This window comes from Vidua chalybeata, chromosome 20 (genome assembly GCF_026979565.1).
Source record: "Vidua chalybeata isolate OUT-0048 chromosome 20, bVidCha1 merged haplotype, whole genome shotgun sequence".
Classification (NCBI taxonomy): domain Eukaryota; kingdom Metazoa; phylum Chordata; class Aves; order Passeriformes; family Viduidae; genus Vidua; species Vidua chalybeata.
The window spans coordinates 7,658,789-7,684,713 of NC_071549.1; the positions used below are offsets into that span (position 1 = coordinate 7,658,789).

At 62.9% G+C, this 25,925-nt stretch overlaps 1 protein-coding gene across 3 annotated transcripts in view; it reads left to right on the forward strand.

Annotated features, from left to right (window-relative positions):
- The first annotated feature begins 1,208 nt into the window (after positions 1–1,208).
- The window catches only part of ABR (ABR activator of RhoGEF and GTPase), a 37,896-nt gene continuing 13,179 nt past the window's right edge, over positions 1,209–25,925 (forward strand). Inside the window, exons 1-14 of one of the 3 annotated variants that reach the window (XM_053961057.1) lie at positions 1,209–1,452; positions 14,873–15,057; positions 19,608–19,712; positions 20,191–20,376; positions 20,782–20,889; positions 21,501–21,561; positions 23,663–23,715; positions 23,858–23,998; positions 24,304–24,425; positions 24,545–24,710; positions 24,824–24,946; positions 25,020–25,095; positions 25,240–25,344; positions 25,797–25,871. In XM_053961057.1, coding sequence (XP_053817032.1) covers positions 1,224–1,452; positions 14,873–15,057; positions 19,608–19,712; positions 20,191–20,376; positions 20,782–20,889; positions 21,501–21,561; positions 23,663–23,715; positions 23,858–23,998; positions 24,304–24,425; positions 24,545–24,710; positions 24,824–24,946; positions 25,020–25,095; positions 25,240–25,344; positions 25,797–25,871 — 1,735 coding nt within the window. In that variant the 5' untranslated portion in view covers positions 1,209–1,223. Of the gene's footprint in view, positions 1,453–10,180; positions 10,386–14,872; positions 15,058–17,574; positions 17,884–19,607; positions 19,713–20,190; positions 20,377–20,781; positions 20,890–21,500; positions 21,562–23,662; positions 23,716–23,857; positions 23,999–24,303; positions 24,426–24,544; positions 24,711–24,823; positions 24,947–25,019; positions 25,096–25,239; positions 25,345–25,796; positions 25,872–25,925 lie in introns of those variants that run through there. The other 2 variants (XM_053961058.1, XM_053961059.1) reach the window with 2 other exon arrangements.

The window sequence follows — 25,925 nt, forward strand, 5'->3', positions numbered from 1 at the left end:
CTCTGCAGGGCACAGGATGAGGCAGGGAGAGGCACTGAGAGGCCTGGAGGCGCCTGTGGGTGAGATCCCTGCTCCAGCACTGCGCAAAGCACCAGGGAACAGCCCTGCCCTGGCACAGGTCGGAAATCCACATCCTGTGGAGCGGGAGTGAGCCATGGGCACGTGCTTAAACACAGCACATGTGGCGGGCAGTGGGCAAAAGGCTTACTCGGGCCTTCACAGAATCCCAAAGTCATTCCAGGTGGAAAAGCCCTCTAAAAGAATCCAAACGTTAACCCAGCACTGCCTTGTTACCGCCAAACCACTAAATGCCACATCCATGTTTTTTTAACGTTTCCATCACTTTCCTGAGCAGCCTGTTCCAAAGTCTGACCATCCTTTCAGTGAAGACACTTTTCCTAATACCCAGTTTAAGCCTTGAAGCCATTTCCTCTTGTCTTGTCCCTTGTTCCTTGGAAGTAGAGACAAACCCCCACCAGGAATGGGTCAACACTCCTTTCAGGGAGTTGTAGGCCTTCGTTGCCCACCACAGGAGCCTGTGCCTGCTGCTCCATGTGCCAGGAATGGCTCATCCATCCTGAGACCCACAGGGCTGCCAGAGTTTCACTGGCCAGAGGATGAGGATAGGACACACAGAGCTCTGCAGTCAAGGCCAGGGCACGTGGCAGCTGTGGAAGGCACAGGAGCCACCCCACGCACAGGAGCCTTTAAGGCTCAGTTGTTCCTAGCTCGGGATCTCCCGGAGCACCTGGGATGGATCCTGGCACTAGTTATCATGCTGTTACTGCCCTGAGCTGCACGCACCGGGCATTCCCTCGCCCACATCCCCGTGCTCGCAGCTCCTCGGGGAGACCCGGAGAGGGCAGCGGGACTCTGTGAGCTGCAGGAGCGCAGCGCCCGCACCCCGCTGCTGTCCCCATCCCGTCCCCGCCCGCTCCCGCCGCGGGCCGCAGCCGGGGCCGAGCCGGGGGGCGGTGGCAGCGCTGCCCCCGCCCCGGCGGGGCCGTGCCGAGCCGAGCCGAGGCGGGGCGGGCCGGGGGCGGGCACCGACGTCAGGCCCCGCGGCGGCGGCGGCGGCGGCGGCGGCGGGGGGCGGAAGGCGGCGGTGCCGGGGGGTGGGGGGAAGCCCGGCTTTGGGGCGGGGGATGGCGGCGGGCGAGGCGGCCCGGGCGGACTTCGCGCGGCACTGGCAGGCGCAGTTCCCGGGGGAGCCGGCGCCCCGCATGGAGCTGGGCTCGGTGCGGGCCATGGAGCGGGAGCTGGAGCGCTGCCGCCGCCACCTGCGCCGCCTGCAGCGGGCGCTGGCCGAGGAGCGCTTCAAGGTGGGCTACCTGGAGGCGGCGCTGGCCCGGGCCCCGCCGCCGCCGCCGCCCGCCGCCCCCCGCCCCGCCGGCAGCTCCCCGGAGGGCGGCAGCGCCGGCAGCTCCGACGCGGAGGACGCTTCCTCGGCAGGTGGGTGAGGGGGAGCCGTCCCCACCCCGCGCCCCAGGGCACGAGGGTGTCCCCAGCCCCTGCGCCGTCCCCGCCGCACGGTCAAGGGCGAATGTACACGGCCGAGGGCATCCCCGGTCCTGCGCTGCCGTGCCGTGCCCGGGGCCCCCGTGCCCGTGGCTCCGTGCCGTGCCACGGGTAAAGGCAACCCCAAGCCCCTGTGCCATCCGTGCCACACGGCTGTGACTCGGCACGGGAGCCCCAGCGCGTCCCCAGCACGCAGCCGGGAGCGCCCCATGCCGAAACATAGTAGAGAATGCCCAAACTCCTTTTGCCATCCCCATCAAACAGCTAATGCCGCCCCAGCCCTTGTGCAGTCCCCGACCAACCACTAAGGTCACCCCAAGGCCCTGTCTCCTCCCTGTCCCATTCCCAGGGACGTCCCATGCCAAGGCCCCATCGCTGGATGTGCGAGGAGGGAGGGTGGCTGGCTCTCGGTGATGGGCCAGTGGCCCACGAGTCACCTCTGGGGCTGGGACGCTGCGCAGGAGTCACTTCCTCCCGGCGGCGTGACCTGGCTCACGGGAACACCTCTGCTCAGGTGACACCCTGTGACCTCCTGTGGGGAAGTCCTGGAGGCTCTAAAGCAGAAGCATGCCGGGGTGGTGACACGTCCCGGGGCGTTTCTCTAGGTGGATTGAGGACGATGTTATTTCACAAGTGCCTGGCTGTGTGGTGGCACTGAAGGCACAGCCAGCTAGCGCTGTCAGCCGTCACACTGTCCTACTTCCAGTGGCCTGGAAGTTGTTATTGCATCAGCATTAAACTCGGTTCAAACACAGTCCTGGCAATTAGGGAATGTCACTTTAAATTCTGCTAATTCCACAGCTAACTTGTGTTAATTTTGTTCTTGCTCAATTGTTTGGGGTGGTGGTTTCCCCCCAAGGCTGTATCGTGCTGGTTTAAGATTGTCTGGAGAGCAAGTGCTCTGATGTCAAATTATGCTTAATATTTAGTTCATTTATATTTATTGCATTAGTCTGCACTGCTGGAGGAAGTTTCCACTTCACCTTCCTGAGCTGCCTGGAGGTGAAATGTCCAAAGTACGTGGCTGCTCTCAGTGTTGTCACCGTGCTGTGCCAGGCTGCACGTGTGAGTATTTGTCTCGCTCTCCAGTCGGCCGTGGGAGCCTGTGCCCAGCCCTGCAGCCAGGAACAAGGACATTGGGAATGCTGCCTTCAAAGGGCTGCTCCAAGCCCCTCTCCAGCTCCCAGCAGCAGGCACGGGCTGTGGTTCTTGGAGAGCTGCTCTGTGGCTCAAGTGGCTTGAGTGCATCAGAGTGACCAAGCACAAATCCTTCTGATTTACACTCAGACCTGTGTTTTGTTTATGTCTGTGTTTTGCTCTTGGATGTTTCCAAAACCAGGATGGTGCAGGGCTGCTCTCAGCTTGGTGGGTGATGTTAAAGGGGCTTTCCTGAAGCACAGCACAAGCCCCTGAGGGTCCTGGGGCCTCAGGGGGCCCAGCCCTGCACCATCCTTTGCAGCTGGTGGGGGTGAGTCTTTTGGCAAGACTTTGAAGTCCAAGGTTGCATCAGCTGTGGTTGAATGTGGCCTCTTCCTCCTCCTCCTCTTCCTCCTCCCCTATATGGGTCTTCCTCAGGGTCAGCAGCTCCAGCTGACCAGAGGAGGAAGCATCCCCTGTGCTGAGTGCCTGGCTCCTTGCCCCGTGACACGGCTGGGCTCTGCACGGAGGGCTGGGCTCAGCCCTCCCCAGCCTTGTCCCGAGCCTTGTCCCAAGCCTGTCCCGAGCCTTTCCCAGGCATCAGCATTTTCTTTGTTGGGCGTTTTAAGGGCCCCTGTGTGCACGGACTGGGCTGACATTTTTAGAGCAGAATTTGAGAGTGCAGTAAGAGGTGTGCAGTCGTTGCCTGGATCCCCCTTTCATGGACAGCTGGCTAACCCAGTGCTCCTGTTGTTTTCTTCTCACTTCTCTATGTTTCAGATGCAATTGAAAATTCATGATTGTGGTGCTGTTTGCTTTTCTTGCCAGCACTCTGGCGGTGTGTAACCTGGTTAGTGCTGCTCTGCCTGAGTCCTTCAGTATTTTAATGTGAATTTTGAAGCTTAGTGGTGCTGTGGCTGTGGCTGAATGCAGTCAGTCCCCAGCTGTATCAGCCTTGGGAAGCAAGTGGAGGAGTGTTGAATATCATCTTTATGGGAATTACCAGGGAAACACAGTGTTTTCCTTTAAGTAGCTTGTGATTAATCTGATTTAAAGGGAGGAAATCTGCAAGATGCCCGTCTGCGGCTATCGCACGAGAGCGGCGGGTGTGACAGCCAGATACATGATCCTGGCATCTGAGATAACGCCTGTGCCAGCTCTCCGGGGACCAACGAAATCTGAGCGTCAGCGAGCAGATGGCTCAAAACGAAGCGTGGAAAGGACTGAAATTCCCCTCATCTTGGCCGTCACCTGTCCCTGTGGCTAAACACGCAGCTGGCCTCGCAGCTGAGTGTGCGCCGTGCCGGGCTGTGCCGGGGCGCAGCGACGCTCAGGCTGGGTGCTGCTTCCATCTCCTCCTGTTTGCCACGGAAAGGATGGAGTGCTGTAGGTTGGTGCCAGCCTGGAGAGGGTGAGCTGAGCAGGAGATGGTGCTGGTGGCTGAGAGGAGGACGAGGTGACGCTCAGTGGAGATGCTTTGTGCCCGGCAGCCAGGTAGCGCAGAGGTGGAAGCAACTCCGTGCTGGGTTTCCTCGCTTTGTCCTTGGGAAAGCAGAGAAAGAGGCTGGCTTTGCCGTGGAGCTGAAGCTCCTCTGGAAGGCTGTGAGGTTTGGGAGCCCCTGAGCTGCCCTGTGCAGCACCCTGTACCCCAGAAATGTGAGCTCTGGGGTGGGGAGTGCTGGCATAGCTGGAATAGTCCATGATGGCGTGAGCTGGTGGATCTGGTTATGGCAGGATGCTGCGGCTGTGAGATGTGCTGTAAGTGAATCCCCAGCCCTCTGTTTAGCTGGAATTACAGTTTCTCTCAAGGAAAGATTCTGGAGTCACGTGGGCTCTTCTCCCTGCTCCGCTGCACTGCCTTCACTGGTACCTTGGGAATGGGGAGGGAGCTGCATTGGCCACCTCACCCCTGCATGCCCAGATGGGGGCTGGATTGGCATGGATGTCATGCTGGGGGCTCCTGACATGATTTGGGTAAAGTCAGGGTTTGTTCTTGTTACTCCATCCCTGCTTTCAGCTTGTGCTGCTGCTGCAAAAGTGGCACCTCTGTCTGTCCCAGAAAAACTCCCTGCAGCTATGGAGGAGCAGCTCTGTCCTCCTGTCCCAAGCTGCACTTAGACCCTGCTTGTTCCTTGTCCCTTTCTTGGACTATTCTGCAGAAGCAGAAGGGAAAATAGTGAGCAAAGTCCAGAGTTTTTCCTGGTGCATCTCTTTCTGCCTGGGGCAGGCCATGGTGTGCAGGAGGGGAAGGAATGGGGATTCCACAGCCCAAGGAAGGTGAAATATTGCATGGTCTGTGCATCCATCTCCCCAGCCTTTAGCACCTGGATGGGATCTTGGCACCAAAGCAGGGAGGTGCAGTGGGAGCAGTTGTGTCTCCCCAAGAGCCCATCTACCACCTCTGTGTCCTTGTATTTAGTTTCTAAATTTTTACTTTGTTATATTTTCCCCTTGTTAGAAAGTGCTTGTTTGGCTCTGAAGAGGCTGGAAGTTCCTCCTCTGGCCAGGGCAGGCCAGGCAGAATCTCAGTGTTTAATTTTAACTGTTCAGGCAAGGACAAAACCGCAGAGAGAGAGTGTGTGTGTGTGTGTGTGTGTGTGTGTGTGTGCCTGCGCCTGCTGGGGACCTTTGAACTGTCTCCATCTGCTCTGGGGCCCAACAGCATTTGGGGAGGTGATTTCTCTCCACAAACCCCCCTGATGGCATTGTGACAGCAGCCCCTGAGTGATGGCAGGCTGTTTCCTCAGAGAGTGATGGGGATGGGGACTGCAGGGTTAAGTCTGGAACAGGTTGTCACTGTTAAAGAAGATCATAAATAAATGTAAAGTTTATGAGGCTGAAAAGCCTTTTAGTAGAAGAGTTGAAGTTTAAAGCTTTAAGTGAGAGCAGAAAGTGCTGCTTGTTGGAGTTTGTCCTGTGGTGGGCAAATAGTAAAGGGCTGCAAGAGCAGAGGGGGAACCTGTGATCAGCTCTGCCTGTGGGCACCACCGTGGCAGCAGCTGCATCTTCTGGGTGGGGGAGCAGCCCTTCCAGGTGCCAGGGCCCTGCAGAGAAGCAGGATGGGTGCACAGAGGGCTGGGAGTCCCTGTCAGTCTCACTGGGCAGGGGTACTCCCCTGGCACGCAGCGGTGCTGCTCTCATTAGCACAGAGATGCCAACATCCCTCCTGGAGGAGGTGGGTCTGGATGCAGCATCTCTGTGTTCTGTCAGCTGGGCACAGTCCCACTGACTGGGTTTTGGCCCCCAGAATTTGGGGCCAAGCTGATTTTGCGCTCCCCCAGCTCGGCAGCATTCAGGGCTGGGCAGTGGTGCTGGGGATGGAGTTTGCCCTTCGGTGCCACGGGCTGTGCCCACCGTGGGGACGAGCACTTCAGCACGGAGGTGGCCCCCAGGCTCTCAGTGGCTGGTTGTGCGTGATCAGTAGCCCCAGGTAGAAGCAATGGCAGCAGCAGGGCAGGCAAGAAATCCTCATTAGGTGGCTGGATAGAGCCAGAAGTGCCCTGCGGGGCTTGAATACATTTGCATTGTAAGGCTATTGAAATCTGGTTGGGGTTTGTTTTCTTTCTGTTTCCCTGGGAAGACACTTCTGTGCAGCGGGGCTCTTTGTTCCTCGGGTTCCTCCTCCCCTCCTGCCCACAGTTGGGATCCCAGTGGATGGCTCTGCTCTGTCTTCTGCTGGGTGCTGTCTGCAGCAGTGATCACAGGGAGAAGCTTTGCCCTGTGCTGGCAGGGAATTCATATTCTCTTGGGTTAGAGAAAGGAGCCTGGGTTGGCCAGGGCAGCTCACTCAGTGTCCATCCATCCCTGTTCCCCCTTGGTTCGTGGCATTGCTGGATTTTCCTCCCACTGAGGTCACCTGGAGCAGTGGCCGGGAGCCAGCCCGAGGGAACACACAGAGCTCACCCCATCCCCAAGAGACATCTTCGAGCAGGCTTGGCTTTCCCACCCCAAATGACTTGATCAGTGATTGCTAAGCAGGATAACTGGTGTGTGTGCATCGGTAGCAGCAGCACTTCTTGGCTCCCTTGGCTGTAGCTGGAGCGGAGCCTGGCCAGCCTAAGCAGAATCCCAGAGGACTCCTGCAGATCTGCCTCCAGATAAGTCCCAGCTGTAAAGTTCAGGGATTGTTTGAAGATCTGGCAGATAGGGAGACCTTTGTGCTGGGAAGGGGCTTTCTGCCGTGGACAGTTTTTGTTCCATGGACGATTTTTGTTCCGAGGCTGTGAACCAACACCTCCTCCTCCTCCTCCACAGCTCCTGTGCTGGGAAGCAAACCTGGCCCAGCCACCTCAGCACCAGGGCTGGGGGCAGAGGAGCAGCTGGGGGCTGTGGCAGACACAGCCACAGCTGCCCCCTCTCAGAAGAGAACCACAGTGCAATAGCTGGCCCAGGCCTTCACCTGAAGTAAAATGTTTTTTTCTGACCAGCCACTACCTTTCATTCCTTCTCCATCTGGTATTTTGAGAGGCCAGGGGCAGTGCTGCTGTGGCTGGCTCTCTGCCCTCCTCCCCACACTTGTTTGGCTCTGGCACCCTGTCTGGCACTGCCCTGAGGGCAGGATGCTCCAAGGGACCTCCCTGTTCCCCAGGCACCTCTCAGCTGTGCCCCAGTGAGTGCAGCTTGGGGCTGATGCAGCACAGACCTCAGGGTTTCAATTCCACTGGGAAGTGATACTGGAAGAGAAGTTCAGTGCTGGACTGAGGGCCTGCTGTGCTCCTTGGCAGGGAGGCTGGAAACATTTTCATTTATTCCTCTCTTCCCTCTCTGCAACCTCTGGCAAGGGGAGAGCTGCTGCTCTGCACCAGTGAGGGTGAGCCTGGACCTCCTGAGAGCCCAGCAGAGCAGGTGCTGGAGGAGCTGGGGAAGCCAGGCTCTCCTCTGGCATCTCCCACCTCATCCCCAGACTCTGCAGCCCTGGCTGTGTTCCTGCCGTGGCTCCAGCACACAGAGGTTTTCCCTCTCCCAAACCAAAGCACTCTGGCTGCTCTTCCAGTCCTTAGCTTCTTTAGCCTCTTGCATGGTGCTCCCCAAACTCGCTCTCCCATTCCACTCTTCCTGTGGGAAAACACCCCCAGTGCTGGAGGTGCAGGTGGCTCTGGAGCTGCTCTCTGGTTGCTGGCAGGCCTGGGTGCCCACCAGCAGCCCTGGGTGCCCACCAGCAGCCCTGGGTGCCCACCAGCAGCCCTTGCCCAGCTCTGGGCAAGCACTGGGGCTCCTGCAGCTCCTGAGGCTGCGGCTGGAGGACTCTTGCACAAGAGCCCAGAAATAGCGATGCGTGGGCTGGCGGGCAGGGGCTGGGCAGATGCCAGGCAGACAGCCAGACACCAGGCAGGCTGTGCAGGGCTGGCTGCTGGTGGGGAGGAATGGTGGAGCTCAGCTCCCGGCTCTTGCCGCAGGGATGCTCCCAGCTGGAGCTGGGGGCGGCTGGCGGGGGTTGAGAACATGGTTGGCAGCATCTCCTCACCCAGGACTGGTCTCTGTCACCGAGGGCTGATGGGTGCCAGGGTGGGGGTGGGTGCTCCCCCCAGCCAGAGGGAGAGAAGGAAGGTTCAGCTGCTTTGCAGTTTTGAGGTTTTGTTGTTGATGTTTTTGCAAAGGTGAAAAGAATATGAAAACCAAAGTAAAAATACCGCCCAGGAGTTTGGTGGGGCTGGTTGGTGTGGGCTGTGCAAGGCCACCTGCCTGGGTTAGTGGTGCAGCACGGGGTGGCCCTGGCTCGGCCTTCCCAGGACACTCACCCAGCTGTGGGGCACTTGCCCGCCTGGTCCTCCTGGCCATGGCACTGCCAGGACCTGCTGTGTGGTGTCAGGCTGGGGGTGGCCAGCCTGGGGAGGGCTCCAGGAGGTCTGGCAGCTCGTCCAAGTGCTCAGCTCGTGCCCCGTGTTGGATAAAGTAGCAGATGTGCAAAGGGGGCGGGGAGAGGCTGGTGCTGTGGGCGGGAGTGGCCAGGAAGCGTGTCTGGCTGAGGGAAAAATGTGGAAAAGCCCCTCCCTGCCTGTATGCAGGGAGCTGTGCATGGAAAGCCAGCTGCCTGCTGCCCCCGCGGCTCTGCAGCCATCGTGCTGAGGATGAGCAGCTGCATCTTGTGCTGGTGCTGCTGCAGGGCTCCCCAGGGCATCGGCGGACTGTGGTTTCCTGCCATGAACAGGGTTGATGCTCTCAGCTGAACCACTGTCACCTTCCTGGCTGGGCCTCGGGCTCTGGGGGGTGCAGGGGTGTGGAATGTGGAGGAAACTCTCCATCCCTTAAGGGACAAAGTGAGGGCATGCTGAGCTTGAGCCAAAGCAGGAGTGAATGGGGGTGTTGGTGGGGGATGGACAGCAGCAAAGGCTGTCACATCGTGGCCACCCTTGGACACTGCCTGTGCTAATGTCTTGGGGACAAGGGGAGAGGCAGCTCCCCAAAGTACCTGGGATGGGGCAGAGGAAGGTGGGAAATGGCAGCTGTAGGGCTGCACCCTGTGCCCCTGACTCACAGCCCGTGGGTGCAGGAGGCTCTGGATGTCCTTGTCATGCCAGGGCTGGCTGCAGCCCCCAGGCAGGCAGGGCTGTGCTGGGGGCAGCAGTGGCTCCTCATCCTGGGTGCCAGGTGCCAATGGCTCCCTGTGCTCCAGCCATGCCGAAGCACAGCTCTGGCGTTGCCGTGCTCCACCAAAATGCTGCATCCGAGCCTGTCACGGACATCCCTGGGAGTGGCAATCGGGTGGTGGCAGTGCCCTGGCAGGGTCCCCTCAGGTCTCCCACCCGCGTCCTGGCACTTCACGCTCCACCTTCCCCGTGTGCCCGGCAGAGCATTATCCCTCCTGCCCGGCTCCCTCTGGCCGCGGTGCCCGGTCCAGGCCCTTGCCCACAGCGAGCCCCGCGGGCAGGACGCGGCCGAGGGCGCTGCCCGGGGATGGTGCCCGCACTGCCGGGACGGGGCAGCGGTGCCGGCACAGCCTGAACCAGGGCACTCTTTGCACTTGAACGCTTGGCTGGCGCCCTGACATACTGGGGTTGATGACTCTGGCACTTCGTATTTCCTTTGGCTACATGTAGCTGGGGAGGGCGGTTTAACCCCTGCCTGCCCACGTCCTGCTCTGCCAGCCCTGCCAGTTGTGTGGGGCAGGGCTGCTCCCGGCTCCTGCAGGCCCTGGTTCCCAGAACCAGGGGGAGCAGGGCTGGGAAGAGCTGTGTCCTTCAGCCGTAGCGACTTGAGGGGCTGGGGAAGTTTTGCTGTGAAGTGGGCACAGCATCCCCAGGTCACAGCAAGGTGGTAGAAGGGGTGATGGAGCCAGCTCCCCCCATTCCCCCCTGCTCTCCTTGGGATGGTCAGGGGGGGCAGCCGCACATGCTGCTGTGCCCCCACCATCCCCTCCTTGTCCTCCTCCTCCTCCTCGCCGGTCCCCAGACCCCTGCGGAGGGTCGGCGTGGCTGCGTGCGGGGGGACACTGAGCTCGGCTCCCCCCGGCGAGGCAGGGGCGGGAGGCGGGACGCGCTGCCATTGCCAGGCGGCACCTCCTTTCCCTGGGCACCCTTGGCAGAAGCGCGGCCGTGTGCCCGGGCAGGCGGCCGTGTCCGGCTCTGCCATCCAGCCCCCGCCTGGGCCCGCGGCCCCCCGCCTCCCGCCCGCGCCCGCCGCCTTTGTTGTGAGATGAGAGCGGGCTGAGCGCCGGCACAGCCCTCCGAGCATGGAGCCGCTGAGCCACCGCGGCCTGCCTCGCCTCTCCTGGATCGACACCCTCTACAGCAGTACGTGGCCTGGGCTGGCGGGGGGGGGGGCGAGGGGGGCGAGGGGCTGGGTCGCCCCTACCTGTTGTGTAACGCTGCGTCGCGCTGGGCAGGGATGCTGTGCCGGGCAGCCCGGGCTGGGCGTCCCGGGCGGAGCCGAGCCCGGGCAGGGGGCTGGCGATGCCGGCAGGGAGTTGTGCTCCCCTCCGTGAGCATCCCGCATGCCCTGGTGGCAGGGCGGCGCTGGCCGGGGTCGGTCTGGCATCCCCCAGGCTCTGGGGACCCGCTGCCTGCTCCGGGGGCTGCGTGAGCGGGGCGGGTGGCGGTGGCCCCAGCGCGGGGGGCTCGCTGAGGCTGGAGCAGATCACTCGTGGCAGCCGGCACTGCCCGCGGGGGGCTTTGGGGATGGGGATGCGTTTTGGCCCCAGGTCCCATCGCCGTCCCCGCGCGGCGGTGGGAGGACACCTCTCCCTCCCTGCCTCCCTCAGCCGTGATGTTGGCGGCGAGCTCCAGGCGCGGTGCCGGTGCTGTGGCAACGCGGTGTCGGTACCGGGGGCTGGCAGCCGGCGGGGCCGGGGGCGTCCTGCAGCAGCCTGGGGGTGCGAACCCCCCCGATCGCACGGACGGGCAGCAGGGAGGAGTGAGCCCTGGAGCCGGGCCGGTCCTGGTCTCATGGCAGATGTCTCAGCGGCGGCTACGGCAGCCAGGGACGTGGCCAGGGGATGAGGGGGCTCGGTCACAGGGTCCCCGTTGTTATTTTGGGTCAGCGTTGAGCCGCGTGGGCATCTCGGAGTGGGATTTGGGGTGCAGTGTTGAGCTCGGAGCCTGGTGCTGGTGGGGCAGCGAGGTTTGGCACGGGTGCGTGGGAAGGTGGGATGCTCCGGAGCATGCTCCGTGCATGGATCTGGCATCTGTCATGCCCTAGAGGGAGCAGGGGCCGCCAAGGGGCACGTTGTGTAGGACTGAGCCCCCTCCCCAAGTTTTCCAGCCCAGAGCCTCTGATGTCCACAGCCAGAGGCCACATCCAGCAGCAGCAGCCCCGGGGGCTGGGGTGGCTGTGCAGGCGTTTGGGCTGGAGCCCAGGGGCCACATCCAGCCCCAGCCTCTGCACCCTCCTTCCCAACCACAGCATCTCTGCAAAGCCATGGCTCTGCCGTCCCAAATCCTGCTCCAGCTGCCCTCCCCAGGGTGTGGGGGAGGCTGCTTGGCATGCCCATGTTTTGGGAGATGCAGGGCAGGGTCCAGCCTTCATCATCACACTGAGCAAGGCAGTGATGGTGTGCAGGAGAGGCTGTTGAGCCACCCTTTAGCAGAGGCCCACGGAAGCAGGTCCGAGGCCAGCTCACACATCTGTGTTGTCATGGTGAATTTTCACCCAGGCACAGGGAAACCATGGCGTTTCCCCAAAATCTCACAGGCTCTGTGTGGATGTTGGGCTTTTCTTGGAAGTGGGATGGAGTGGGTGAGCATTGGGCTGTGCCCACACACTGACAAGGTGTCAGGGAACAGCACGTGTCCAGCTGGAAATGCCACTCTGAGCTGCTGTGACTGTGCTCTGTCCGAGCTGGGCAGGAGCCAGCTGCTGCCCTTGGCTGAGCTCCCTCATGGGGACCATCGTGCTGGCAGTAGCCTGAGAAGATGTGGCAGAGCAAAAACATTTTCCTGGGGAAAATAATCCCTCATGGGGATGTGTTCCTGGCCCTGTCACCCTGCTGGGGCCATGTGCCAGCTCACAGGGCCTCTGCACTGATGGGTGACAGCATCCCTTGGTGCAGCGTGGGCTTGGATCCAGCTCAGAGCCCTGGGGCTGTCTGTGGGGTTGGTGCTACAAGGCTGTTTCAGGTCGGGGTGTCCTTGCCCCCCAGAGTGGCTCCCTGGGCCAGGCTTCCTCCCTGCCCTCGGTCTCCATGCCTGGGGTGCAGCAGGAGGATTTCCAGTGCTGCTAAAAATCAGGAGCAAAAATAGCACTGGGTTTTGGCACGGGCACATTGCAGGGGCAATGCAGCTGTGGGGGAGGAGGGAGGGAGAAGCTGGGTTTGGGCTGCCTGGGTGGCACAAGCACCCCACAGGCAGGGAGATGCAGGGGACAACCTCTCTGTGTCCCCTCGCCCATCAGTGTCTCCCTTGCCTGTCCTGGCTGCTTGGTGGTGCTCGGTCCCCTCCCTGTAGCAGCTTCTGGGGTTGCTGGGGAGGTTCCTGTGCCCAGGCTCCCCAGGTGAGGCCCCTCAAACACTGCACAGCCTTGGGTGGCACAGCTGGAGCCGTGGGGACATGGCTCTGTCCTGGGGACAGTGCAGGGTCCCTCTCCTTGGTGCCTGTAGAACTCATCCCCAGGTCTGGTCTGGGGCTGGGATGTAGATCTGCTCCAGCTGCTAGCAACTGGAGCCAGGTCATTCCTGCATCCCTGCAGGCCATTCCCTTCCCTCTCCATGCCACCTTCTTCCCTGCACTGCTGCAGGTGTCACCTCCCAGGGTCCCCAGCTGCCTCATTAACGCTGTGTTCCTCATTACTTGGGTGCTGAGCCACTCCACCTGGGTTGCCAGGACTGCCACAGTGGCAGTGCCACTCTGGGTGTCCCTGTGGTTAAGCCTGGAGCTGCAGACCTTGGCCATGGTGGAGGGAAGGCGATGGCACCTGATGGTCTCTGAGCTGCTGGGGACCGTCAGCTTTGGCCCCTCTCTGCTGCCTTGGCTCCCCCTTAGACCCCACCTGCTGGGAAAAGGAGCTTGGGGGAGAGTTTTGGGTTGCTCTGGGGCATTCCCAGCCTGGGGACAGTCCCTGGTTGAGGGTGCTCAGGGGAGCTGTGTGGGGTGGGTGTCCTGGGGAATGGCCATCATGGGGGACACCAGTGCTAATGAGCCTTATGCTGCCATGCTCCTGGATGGTGCTGGAAGCATCACAGCTGGGACCTGTCCAGGACAGGAGAGAGGATGGACATCCCACCATGAGGAGGCAGGGCAGGTTAGAGCCAGGAATCTATTTTTCCTGGAAGCTGAGGACCAGGGGGTGTTATGGGGGGGGGGGGGGTGTGGGCAATCCAATCAGCTCCCGGGTTGTGGTGGCCCCACAGCCTCTGAGGGATTGTTATCAGCTAATTGCTAAAGAAGGAAGGTCTGAGAGGGGCTGTGGTGTCCTGGCAGAGATGGGGTGCATCTGGCCCATGTCACAGCTCTCCTCCAACCCCGCTCAGGTGCAGGATGGGACTCTCCATCCCTCCCCACTGGCACTGGCAGGGCTCCTGGCCTGAGCACGCTTTGCAGCGCTCTTTGATTTAAAGATTTATCCACTTTCCCTAGGAAGCAGGATGTAATATTAATGTGCTGAGCGGTGTTGGTGGGAGCCAGGGGAGTCCTTGTCCAGGATGGCCAGGGCCGTGGGGACATGGAGTGGCAGCGGTGTGGGGTTTGGTCTGGGGCGGCTGCTCTGACCCCAGTGCACCCTGTTGTGGCCAGGTTATCAGCTGGGGTCTTAGCTGGGGTCTCCCCAGTGTCTGTGCCTAGGAGGCCTGTGGGGATGTGGCTTCCAGGGATCCTTGGGGCTGCGGGATGGGAGGGGAGCGAGGGGGTGGTGTTGGATGTGCCCCCTGCCACTTCGGGAGCTGCCGAGGGGCTCCTGGCTGCAAACATGGGGGGGGGGGGTGCTGGGTGCACCCCACGGCCGTCCCTGCCGCAGCCGGGCTCCCTTCCCCCTCCCCTTTGTCAGCATCTCGGGGCTGCTGCAGCCACCTCTTCCCGCCGCCACCGAGCCGCTGCCGTTCCCATGGTAACAGGTTAGGATGTACCCCGGTCCCCGCTGCGCCCCAGGGCCCCACTGCAGACCCCCCAGCCCTCCCAGCTGGGGCTCTGTCTCCCCGAAATGGCTTCCCCTGGGCCTTGGGTGATGGGGGACTGTGGGTCAGTGTGGGGCACCCAAAAATGGGTGCTGTTCTTGGGGGCCTCATCCTGCACTGGGAATGCAGCTCCCCTCTATCCCCCATCGGGGAGGCAATGGAGCACTTCTGCCAGGGGGGTGGCACTGCCCTCTGTGCTGTGGATCCTGGCCCGCATTTCCACGCTCCGAGGAGTGTGGGCATGGGCAAGCAAGGAGGACGGCGGCTGTGGCTGCCAGCCCAGCTCGTCTGTCCCCGGGGATGGCACAGGGATGGTGGCCGGCGGGCAGGCAGGGCACAGCCACTTGCATGGGGCTGGAGCGTCTGGCAGAGCAGCTGTCCCTGCGCAGACGAGGCCGCCGGGCCTCTCGGTTCCGTTAATTATTCAAATATAGGGAAGTGTGTCGAGCAGAGGATGCCTGCGGGGCCGAGGATGCTCGGTGTGATGTGTGATGTCTTCTTGCCCGCTTGGCTGAGCAGGCAGCGGGGCTGGGCTGGGCTGGGCTGTCCGTGAGTGGCCCCGGGACGTGGGGTCAGCTGCCCGCGGGTAGCCACAGGCTGGGCTGGGTGGCCTCGGTGCCACACGGTGACCCTGAGCCGTGCCTGGATGCTTACGGCCACCCTCTCTCACCCCGGCAGACTTCAACTATGGTGCGGACGAATACGACGCCGAGGGCAACGAGGAGCCCAAGGCGCTGCCGGAGGGCTCGGAAACCATGCCCTACATCGATGAGTCGCCCACCATGTCCCCCCAGCTCAGCGCCCGCGGCCAGGAGAGCGGGGACGGTGTGTCACCCACGCCCACCGATGGCCTCGGCACAGGGGTAGGTGCTGGGGGCGCGGGGCTCTGCACCGGGGGCGGGGGGATTTGCGCTCTGGCTGTCCGGCTCGGCTGTCAGCGGTGTTTGTGGTGCTCTGCTGCTGCTGTGACCTGGGGGACCGTGCCCGGCAGCCCAATTTCTGCTGGCCGTGGCAGTCTGGGCGCCAGGGAGCAGCAGTTCAGGGGATGCCATGCCCGTGCCACGCCGGTGGCAGAGCCAGGAGCGGATGGGCTGGCCGGGGAGCGGGGTCCCGGGCCGGGGGCGCGGCCGGGCGTGCTGGAAGCGGGGAGTTCGCGGGTGCCCAGCTCCGGGAGCCCTTGGGGACAGGGCGCAGCGGCTCCGCCGGGCTGCCGGCTCCATCTAGTGGCACACCGCTCGGGGACCAGTCACCAGCAGGGGTGGGGACACAAGGTGCCCCCCCCCCACTCCCGCTCTGCACAACTTAAATGTAACCCCTGCTGTTCGCAGCGCATCCTTGGGAAGCCCTTTGGTTTTCCAAAAGAGGAGGAATGGCCAGAGTGCTGCGGGTGGGATCCAAAGGGAAAAAAGCGAGAGGTTTTTTTCCAGAATGAAAGTTTCCATAAAGCCCGGGTGCGGCGGGGTCCAGGCAGGCGCCTTGGCCCCTCGGGGTTAGTGCGGGAAGCACCCGCACGGCCCCGGGCTGGGGGATCCCCCGGCGCTGCCGCTGCCCGGGCCGGGAGAAGTGAAGTTTTATTTTTGTCATGGAAAGAGTTAAGCTTCTGACCCGGATGCTGAGGCAGAAGAGGGAGAGGTGTGGCTTCCTCCCCAGGGTCGTCATCGCAGCATCGTCGTCCCGGCACGCAGAACCCCTGGGGAGGGAGAGCAGGGTGCTGCCCTCTGCCACCGCCTCCCGGGGCTGTCTCTAAACCACTCGGGCTTCGGGCTCCTTGTCCGCCCAGCACAGCCCTTCGACCCCAGCCCTGACACTCCGGGGCTGGCTCTGACCCGAGGCCAGCAGGGACAGCAGAGGGTGGCCCTGGGGGACAGGGCTGGGGGGAGACGTGTCCCTGAGGGTGTCCCTGAGGGCTGGTGGGACACGCTGGGTCTGGGCACAGGCAGGAACGTTGACTTGGTTGTGACAAACAGGATTGGGAAGTGTTGGAGCTCCGTGCCAGCTCTGCCTCCCTCTCTTTATCTGGAGCTGCTTGTGCTGGGGCTTGGCAGAGCTCCCTCCAATACCAGCACTGTGTGCCCAGCCCTGCGAGGGGCACAGGCTTGTGCTGGTGGCACAGGGTGCCAGGTTCAGCCCATTGCTCTCCTCCAGTGAGGCAGGACTGGTGGCACTGCCTTTGAGAGGGCTGGAGGAGGTTTCTGGTGGGCCATCTCATCTTGCAGGCTCCTGGGGCAGCTGTAACCATGTCTGAGGCCTGTGACTGCTGTGTGCAGACACATCTTAACCCTCCCCATCCCACCGTGGAATGTGGTCGTGGTGTGGAGTTGGTGTCCCAGCCCCTGCTTGGGTACTGCTGGGTTTGGCACTGTGGGTAGCATTCCCCTGGACAGGGACCATTCCCCACTCCGGGGACTTGACCATGTTGGGCAGGGTTGTGATGCAAAGGCTGAGCTGTGGCATGGACACAGGGCTGGACACAGGCTCTGGAAAGTCCCTGTGTCCCTGCCCACATCTCACAGCAGGAGTTTGTTGCAGGCTCTGATGCGTGCAAGGAGAAGAGATGGCTCCTGTGGGCAGAGCACATGTAGCCACTGGTTCCCCTTTTGCTTCTGAGGAGCCCGGGGGAAACTGCTGAAACAGCTCTTGCATTAGTGTCCCCTCCTCCAGCCTGCTTGCCTTGTTTGCCAAGGCCCACAGTGTCCCTCACAAGCATCACAGCAGTGCTGGTGTCCCCATGCCCCGCTGCCCCGCGGTTCAGGCTGAGGTGCCAGCTGGTCCCTGCGGGATGTGCGGCAGGCAGGTGTGAACACACACGGCTCAGCTCTGTGACACTGCTGCAAGTCCCCTCTGGGGCAGGGAGAGCTCCGGTACCTTCTGGAGGTGCACAGCCGGGTCCCCGTGTGGGACCTGCTGATGCTGCTGCCCTCCAAGGTCACTTCTCGCTGGTGGCAATCCCCACGGTCCGGCTGTGCCTTCCCCACGGGACACGGGGGTCCAGAGGGCTACAACAGAAGGGATGCTCTCCCGCTGCCGGGGGGGAGCGCGGGGGGCCTGGCAGGGGACCCCTCCCCGCGGCTCTTGCTGGACACCCCTTGGGAAAGCCGGCCGGGGAAGGCGGCTGCCGCTCGCCCCAGCCTTGACCACGGGCGGGCTGCGGCGGCGGAGCAGCCCCACCTCCATAGCCGGGAGAGCATTTCCTGTAGGAGCGCGCAGGGCGGAGCGGCGGGGCCGGCTGGGGCGCAGGGCGCGGGCAGCGGCCCCTGCACCGCCCGCGGCCCCGGGGCCGAGCGGAGCCGGCCGGGAGCGGGGCTGGCCCTGCGCTCGCTGCGCTGCCGAGCCCGGAGCTGCCGCCGCCGCCGCTCGCGGGCGGCTCAGCAGCCGCGCCGGGAGCGCCCGGGCCGCCGGGGACCGGGAGGCCGGAGCTGGGTCAGGCTGGAGCACCGGGGATCCCATAATGGCTCCTTTCATCCCGCGCTGGTGGCCGGCGTCCAGAGCTGAGTCAGGCTGGGACAGCTGAGCCGCGTGAGCCCCTTGCCTGGAGCCTTGTGGGGTCCCCTCTGCGCCCCGCTGCCCGGCCAGCCATGGAGGAGGAAGAGGAGGCCATAGGGTACCTGGATAAAGTGCTGGAGGATGAAGATGACTCTGAGCCAGGAACCCCCACCAGCCCCGTGTCTCCGTTTTCGGCCGGCGACAAGGTGGGCAGCGGGGGGACGCTGCACCCGTGCTGGGCAGTGGGTGTGGGGACGAGGGGCATCTTGCTGGTGCTGGTGATGCCCAGGTGTTGGAACAGCTCCTGGGGCCATGAGGTGGGTGCTGGCGGGGGGCAGAGCTGGGAGCAGCGGGAGCATCACTGCGGCCCCACCACAGCCCCAGGACTGCCTGTGGCCAGGGGCACGGCGCAGGGCTGTGCCAGGCTCCAGGTGTGGAGGGCTCAGAGTGAGGTGACCACCCAGCTGTCCTTCCAGGGGGGTGTAGAGCCACACGTGCTGCGGGGTGGGAGCTGCGGGGCTCAGCAGAGCCGGCACCGGATGCTCAGGAAGGGGCTCGTTTTACACTCTGCCCCACTGCTCGGCTATTGGCCAATTCCCACACTCGGCCACCAGAAACGCCTAAACAGTCCCAAAACAGAAATGGGGGGTGGACCTGGGGAGACCCCTGTGCTGGCAGGTGCAGCTCAGCATCCTTCTCATGCCCACCCTGCCAGGGTGCCTGGGTGATGGAAGAGGGCTCTGGCCCTGCTCTTCCTGGGGTCTCCTGCGTGGGGCAGCCAGCCACAGTGATTAAGAGTCACTGCTCTGTGTCACGGGGGTCCAGCTGACATCGTCCCCGTGGGGTGTGTGGGCCCCGAGCATGGGTGGGCCCCTTATCTCCTGAGCTCCTGCGCAGGGCCCAGGCTGGGGAAGCAGGAAGAGCCCGTGACTAATCTGTGGCAAAGAGCCCACGAGCTCCTAGTGAATAAAACTGCCCCCCCTCCATGCGCCCTCCTGCTGCGCTGGTCACCGTGGCCCAGCCTTAATGGGGCAGCCTGGCAGGGTGGACACTCTGTTGTCACAGCAGCGCCCAGGGCTGGCTGATGGACACTAGAGTGGGGCAGAGAGATGCTGATCCTCAGCCATGCCCACCTTGGGGCTGTGCCCCCCAGGTGTTTGCAGCTGCCACCTCCCCTGGCACAGCAGCCAGGGCTGGCATGGGCACAGGTGAGACATGACCAGTGTCCTCCCCAAACCATCCTGAATGGCTCAGAGTGATGCCCCCATGGCTCTGCTTGGCCCCTGTCTGGGTGGCAAAGCCTGGTCCTCAAGTGTGATTTTTAAGAGGAGAGGCCAAGGTGTGACCCAGGATGGTCCAGGGGCTGGGGTGTCCATGCCTGGGCATTGGCAGAGCCTCGCTGAGGGTCCCAGAGCCCCCCTAGCCCGGCCATCTCCCTGCCATGAGGCTCACACCACAGGAACATCAGTGCTGCAGCAGACCTGGGTGCTGGGACATGCCCCGGTGCCACTGGGCAGTGCCTGCTGGGGTGGCACTTCCCAAGGGAAACCTCAGCCGAGGGAAAGGGTGGTGCTGCATCACGTGGGAGCCCCATCCAGCGCCAAGCATGATTTCACTGGGCGTCTCTGGACTCTGCCCTGGAGAGTCCTGCCATGCCGTGCACCACCCTGGAGCGCTGCCAGCGGCACCGGGCTCGTGGCCAGCCCGGAGCAGGGAGGGGACAGGAGCCAGCGCAGCTCGTGGCTTTCCCAGCTGGCTCCAGACGGGCTCTGCAGCCCATCGGGCACATGCCCACGCCTTGCCCCTGAGCTTCCACGACACTGGCAGGGACATGTGCCCGTGTGGGGATGCCAGGGATGGGCTGGTGGGATGAGGGGTCTCCTCTTGTGCCGCTTGCTGGCTTAGCCAGGCTCCTTGCTGTGTCCCACAGGGCGAGCGGGAGGCTGGCAAAGGCCTGGAGATGCGGAAGTTGGTGCTCTCTGGTTTCCTGGCCAGCGAGGAGATCTACATCAACCAGCTGGAGGCCCTCTTGTTGGTGAGCACGGCCCCCAGACTGGACAGCCCCTCCAGGGATGGATGGATGGATGGATGGATGGATGGATGGATGGATGGATGGATGAATGGATGGATGGATGGATTAATTTTTTCCTGGGTGGTTTCCCCCAGCCACGTCAGCCTGAATGAGAGCAAAGCTCCAGAAGCCACACCAGGGCAAGCTTTTCTCTGTCTACCCCCATCTCACCTCCCCCGCTGCCCATGTCCCTGTTGGGGACATATTTATAGCCCTGTTTCCTCTTGTGGACTTGCTGACCTTCAGGGCGAGACGCTGTTGCACAACACGGGGTCACCGCCACTGCGGGGAAGTCTGAGGATGCACGAGCCCGGAGTGCCCCTTGGTCCAGCTGCCAGCCTTGGTCCATCTGTCCTGGGCAGCCCTCGCTGCCAGCTCAGATCCTCCTCATGCCCAGTGTTCTCCTCTTAGCCCTCATCTCAAATTCTCCCTTCTTTGGCAGCCCATGAAGCCACTGAAGGCCACGGCCACCACGTCGCAGCCTGTCCTCACCCTCCAGCAGATCGAGACGATTTTCTACAAGATCCAGGATATCTATGAGATCCACAAGGAGTTCTACGACAGCCTGTGCCCGAAGGTGCAGCAGTGGGACAGCAATGTCACCATGGGCCACCTCTTCCAGAAGCTGGTATGCACCTTCCCCGGGTCTTGCTCCGCTTGGAAGAGGAGAAGGGCTGGAGTTGTGATGAGTTTGGAGTTGTGATGCCCACAGGGGCTGTGCCCATGGATGCCATGACCGTGCTGGGGAGAGGAGAAGGAGAGGCCAGGTTGAAGGGCTGTAGCTTCAGCTTCTGCTGTCCAGGCACTTGTTATCTCTCTGCTGGATTTTGGAGGTTTATGGAAGCACAGGCTGGGCAGGAGCTCCACCATCCTGCCCTGAGCAGGAGCCAAGCATGTGACCCCCAGCTGGCTGAGTGTCCTGCCAGGAGGGGACAACTCTGGGTAGTGTCACCTCAAGGGCTGCCTGACCCCTCGGGTGCTGTGGGGGGCTTCAGCACCCGGCTGGTGCCTGGCTAACCCCCACTCCCCACAGGCCAGCCAGCTGGGGGTCTACAAGGCCTTTGTGGATAACTACAAAATCGCATTGGAGACGGCAGAGAAGTGCAGCCAGAGCAACTACCAGTTCCAGAAGATCTCGGAGGTAAGCTGGGATGGGGCTGTGCCAGTGGGACAGGGCTGTGCCCGGGCTGTCCCTGCACAGGGCAGAGAACACTGTCCTTGTGGCTGAGCTGACCGTGTCTGCCCCGTGGAGATGCTCTCCCTGCCCTGGCCGGGACTGGCCCCGAGGACTGGGCCACTGAGGGCTCTGTCGTGGTCTTTTGGGCATTGCAGGAGGTTGTCCCACCTTGTGCAAGCTCAGGTTGGGCTCAGCCTGTGCTGTCACCAGCCCATGCAGTGTCGGTGGGTGCTGGGCACCTGTGGCCTATCTCCTGCTGCCTGCATCTCCATGCCTGGATCCCCTTCAGAAATGGGGACCTCCATGGCTACAGCCTGGGCGCCCTGCTCCTGTTCAGCTTGGTGGCATCATCACCATGTCCCAGCTGCTGGGCACAGCCAGAGCTGCTCCCAGCCAGGCAGGAACCCACGCTCCTTCACCCAGCAGCCGTGTGTGGCCTCCAGCACGGCCAGGCTGGGGCCAGGGGGGAGACACCAGGGTGCAGGAAGGGTGGGGGGTGCCCCATGACCTTGAGCCATGACCTTCCCCCCACCCCAGCCCCCACGGGCTGTGCTGATGGGCCTTTCCCTCCCTAGGAGCTGAAGGTGAAGGGCCCCAAGGACTCGAAGGAGAGCCACACGTCCGTCACCATGGAGGGTACGGCGGGCGCGGGGAGGGGGACGCAGCCTTGTGCGTGGGTGAATTACCGAGCCCTTTGTGTGCCTGGAGCCGGCGGGGAGGGGGGGGTCGCGGCTCTTCAGGATGCTGGGGGCGTGCGGCAGCCCCCCACCCCCTGCCCACCGCTCCTCCCCGCCCGCGGCTGTGCCGGGAGCCGTGCGGAGGGGCCGGAGCTGTGCCGCAGCCGGGCTGAGCTGCTGCGGGGCGGCAGCGATGGCTGCGTGGAGACGGGGCTGCCATGGAAATCCTCGTCATTGTCCGGCTCTGCTGTAACTGCACCTATGGTGAGGCGAGGGGGGCGGCTCCGATTTGGGGTGCCGGCAGGGAGAGATGCCGCGGGGTCTGTGCCGGGGGGTGGAGGCTGCGTCGTGCTCTGCGGGCTGAAGTTGGGAGCGTCTTTGTTCCAGGCTCGATTGAGTCATCTTGGCTCCGGCACACGCAGCCACGCGTTCGCCGTCCCCGCCGGGCAGGGGCTCGTGCCAGTGATGGGACAGGAGGAGCTGGGGTGGGCAGGGGGATCCCCCAGCCCCCCTCGTCCTGGGCTGTGCTGTGTGGGTGGTGATGGGGAGGGGTCTCCATTTGCCCCAGCGTCGTGTGGCTGGAATGTCCAGCTCTCCGTGGCTGGGGGGAGAGGAGCTGAGCGTGCGTCCCTGCCTCTGCTGCCCGTGGGTCCCAGGCTGGCAGGACTGTGTGCACAAGGAGCCCCTCGCTCCTCTCTTGTGCTGGGACAGCCCCTCCATGGGCTCCCCGGAGCTTTGCGTGTGTCTGTAGTGATGGCAGCAGGAGGGTCCATCCTTCCTGTGGGTCTAGGATGGTGGAAAAGGGGGACACCCTGCCTGTCACCTTTATCCTAGAGCAGGGTTCTTGCTGGTTGTCACAGGAGCAGGGCTCTTGTTTTACCCTCTGGCATGGAGCTGTGGGGGTGCAGCCTCTGGTTAGGGTTCAGCCTGGCATTGTCACCTCCTGAGCAGAGATCCCCTGCTCACCCTGTCCCAGGACTGGGTGCCACAAGGCAGCACCCTCTGGGATCACAGGGATGGGAACCCCCACGACTCAGCCCAGGGTGAGGAGCTGGCACCTTTCCCTCCTCTCCCATGGCCCAAAACCTGACTGCTCTCGGCCCTGGCAGTTTGGGGAAGTGCTCCAAAGTGAAGGGAAACCCCAGAGGCATCAGCCTGGCTGGAAGCAGCCTGGCGAGACATGAATGTGGCCAGGCACAGGGAGCAGCACTTGTGAGTGGGCTCTGTGCCTTTGCCTGCCCAAAAAGATGGGGAGGAGGAGAAGGGTCTGACTGCTTCCACTGAAATGTGTCTCTGAAGAGCCTCTGGGGCTGTTTCCTGCTGGGAGGGTGCGTGGCAGGAGAAAGGGGTTGTCTGTACCCCCTGTGTGTGGGTGGTTGTGTGTGAGGCAGCTCTGCCCCCTGCCCTGCAGTCAGTGGGGCTGCAGGCAGGGACATGGGGCAGGGGTGTGGGGCTGAGGCCTTGGACCCAGTGTTCTCTGTAGGTGGGGGTTTTGCTGCTGCTGGAGCAGCCTGGGCCGCCTTTGCACCCAGGGCTGGCTGGGCTGGTGCAGAGAGGTGGGTACAGGATGTCCCATGGGGTGGCAGAGCCCGGTGAGAGACAGGAGCCACAGCTGAGCTAAAAGGGAAACTGAAAAAGCTGCTGAGGGTGAGGAGCGGCTCTTCCGCTCCACAGCCACCGCACAGCAAGTGTGGGTGCAGCCCTCCCGGGGAGGCCCTGCCCTCCAGAGGGCTGTCCCTGTCCTCTGCTGCCGTAGGTGTGGTGGGACATCCTGTCCCCACTGGCCATGACCGCACACCAGCCTGGCTGTGGCTCCTGGTGTCCCCAGCACAGCAGGACACGGGGCTGTGGCAGTGCTGCTCCCCCCTGCTCCTGGCACTACCCTGATTGTCCAGCTGTGCAGGACACATCTCAGGTGCTTGCCCAGGGCTCTGTGCAGAGCAGGGGGGCTCTCTGGGCATCTGGGCTCCCGTCCTTGCCCCTGTGCTCTCTGTGACAGGTGGGAGAGGGGCCAGGGCTCCAGCCACAGGTGGTTGCTGACACTTTGTCTCTCCCCTCAGCGCTGCTGTACAAACCCATCGACCGGGTGACACGGAGCACCCTCGTCCTGCACGTGAGTGTGACACCAGTCCCACGGGGATGGTGGTGGGCTCTGTCTCTGCTGCTCCTGGGGATCTGCAGCTGTGGGGAGTGCTGATGAGGGGTCTCCAGGTTGGGTGCTTTCGAGCTGCTAACCTGTGCCTGTCTCCTTCCAGGACCTCCTCAAGCACACCCCAGCTGACCACCCTGACTACCCGCTGCTCCAGGACGCCCTCCGCATCTCCCAGAACTTTCTCTCCAGCATCAATGAGGACATTGACCCCCGGAGGACAGCGGTCACCACCCCCAAGGGCGAGGTGAGCCTGTGGGGTGGGCAGTGCCTGAGCCCTCTGCCGGCCCCTGGCTGGTGTCTCCACCCTGAAGAGCTCCTTAGTACCTGGGTAGGAGTTGGAGAGGCTCCTCCAGATACAGTTTCAGGTACAAGATTAGGGCTCTACCTGGTCCTTGCTGCTTGCTGGTCCTTTATTAAGTATAGAGGGCATGGACCTCCCCATGCTCCTGGTGGCTGAGCCACAGAGAGGGACAGGATTGTCGGCCTTTCCCCATGGATTGCTGGCCTTTGCTCCCTGCCTGCTCTCATGGCAGCCCCTCTGGCCCACAGACCCGGCAGCTTGTCAAGGATGGCTTCCTGGTGGAGCTGTCGGAGGGCTCGCGGAAGCTGCGGCATGTCTTCCTCTTCACCGACGTGCTGCTCTGTGCCAAGCTGAAGAAGACAGCAGTGGGGTAAGGAGGGTGCTGGGCACGGGGGGAAATGTGCCACAACCCCCCCTGTCCCTCAGCGAGCCGGGGGATGCGCCAGGGAGGGGGTCAGGCATCAGTGACCACCCGTGCCCTGGCTGCAGGAAGCACCAGCAGTACGACTGCAAGTGGTACGTGCCCCTGGCCGACCTGGTGTTCCCCTCGCCGGAGGAGTCGGAGCACTGCCCGCAGGTCCACGTCATCCCCGACCACGAGCTGGAGGACATGAAGATGAAGATCTCAGCCATCAAGAGCGAGGTGCAGAAGGAGGTGAGAGAAGGGTGTGGGACTTGCTCTTGGGGCGGGTGCCTTGCTCTGGGTCAGGGGTGGGTCTTGGGGGACAGGGGCACCTCTGAAAGGTCCTCTCTGCTCCCCGTCTGCAGAAAGCCAACAAGGGGCAGAGCCGCGCCATCGAGCGCCTCAAGAAGAAGATGTTTGAGAACGAATTCTGGCTGCTCCTCAACTCACCTGCCATTCCCTTCCGCATCCACAACCGCAACGGGAAGGTGAGGAGGGCGGGCTGGGGCCGGGCTCAGCCCTGCCTGCACACAGCCTGCCACATCTCCCTCTCTCTTGCAGAGCTACCTCTTCCTGCTCTCCTCTGACTACGAGCGGTCCGAGTGGAGGGAGGCCATTCAGAGACTGCAGAAAAAGGGTAAGTCGGGGGCTGCCAAGGCCCTCTTGGGCTCCTGATCCCCCCAGAAGCCACAGGGAAGTCCTATAGGATCCCAGCCTCCTGCTCTCCAGTCTCTATGACCAGCACTGGCTGCGTCCCTCTGAAGCTTCTGTCCTCTCCCAGACCTCCAGGCCTTTGTCCTGAGCTCAGTGGAGCTGCAGGTGCTCACAGGATCCTGCTTCAAGCTACGCACTGTCCACAACATCCCGGTCACCAGCAACAAGGACGGTGAGTGGCCGCTGGATCCTGCTTTGCTCGGGATGATGCCGGGCAGGAGCTGTGGGGTCCCTGAGCTGGAGCGGGGACTCTGCTGTGCAGGGACAGCTTCCCACCAGGTGGCACTGCGGGAGCAGCGTCGGGCTCCCAGGCAGCGCAATCCCAGCTGCAGCACGGGGCTGCTTTTGGGCTCTCTCCAGCCCACGCCATGGACTGGGCAGGACCAGTGTGCCCAGGGTGGGACCCAGCCAGCCCCACTGGGAACCTCCCCCAGGGCTGTCCAGCAGCAGGAGAGCTTGGGATGTCTGTCAGTGGGGGATACAGAACTTAGAGATGTCCCTCCAGGGGCTCTGGGGATTTGGGTGTCACTGCAGGCACCGTGATTGCTGTGGCAAAGGTGGCAAAGGCTGCCTTGGGGATGGCCAGCCCCAGGCCCTGACACAGCCTCTGCTCTCCTGCCACAGATGACGAGTCCCCAGGGCTTTACGGGTTCCTGCACGTCATTGTCCACTCCGCCAAGGGCTTCAAACAGTCAGCCAGTAAGTGTGGGTGCCCACCCTGCTTGGAGGGGCCGGTGGGCTCAGAAGAGTTGG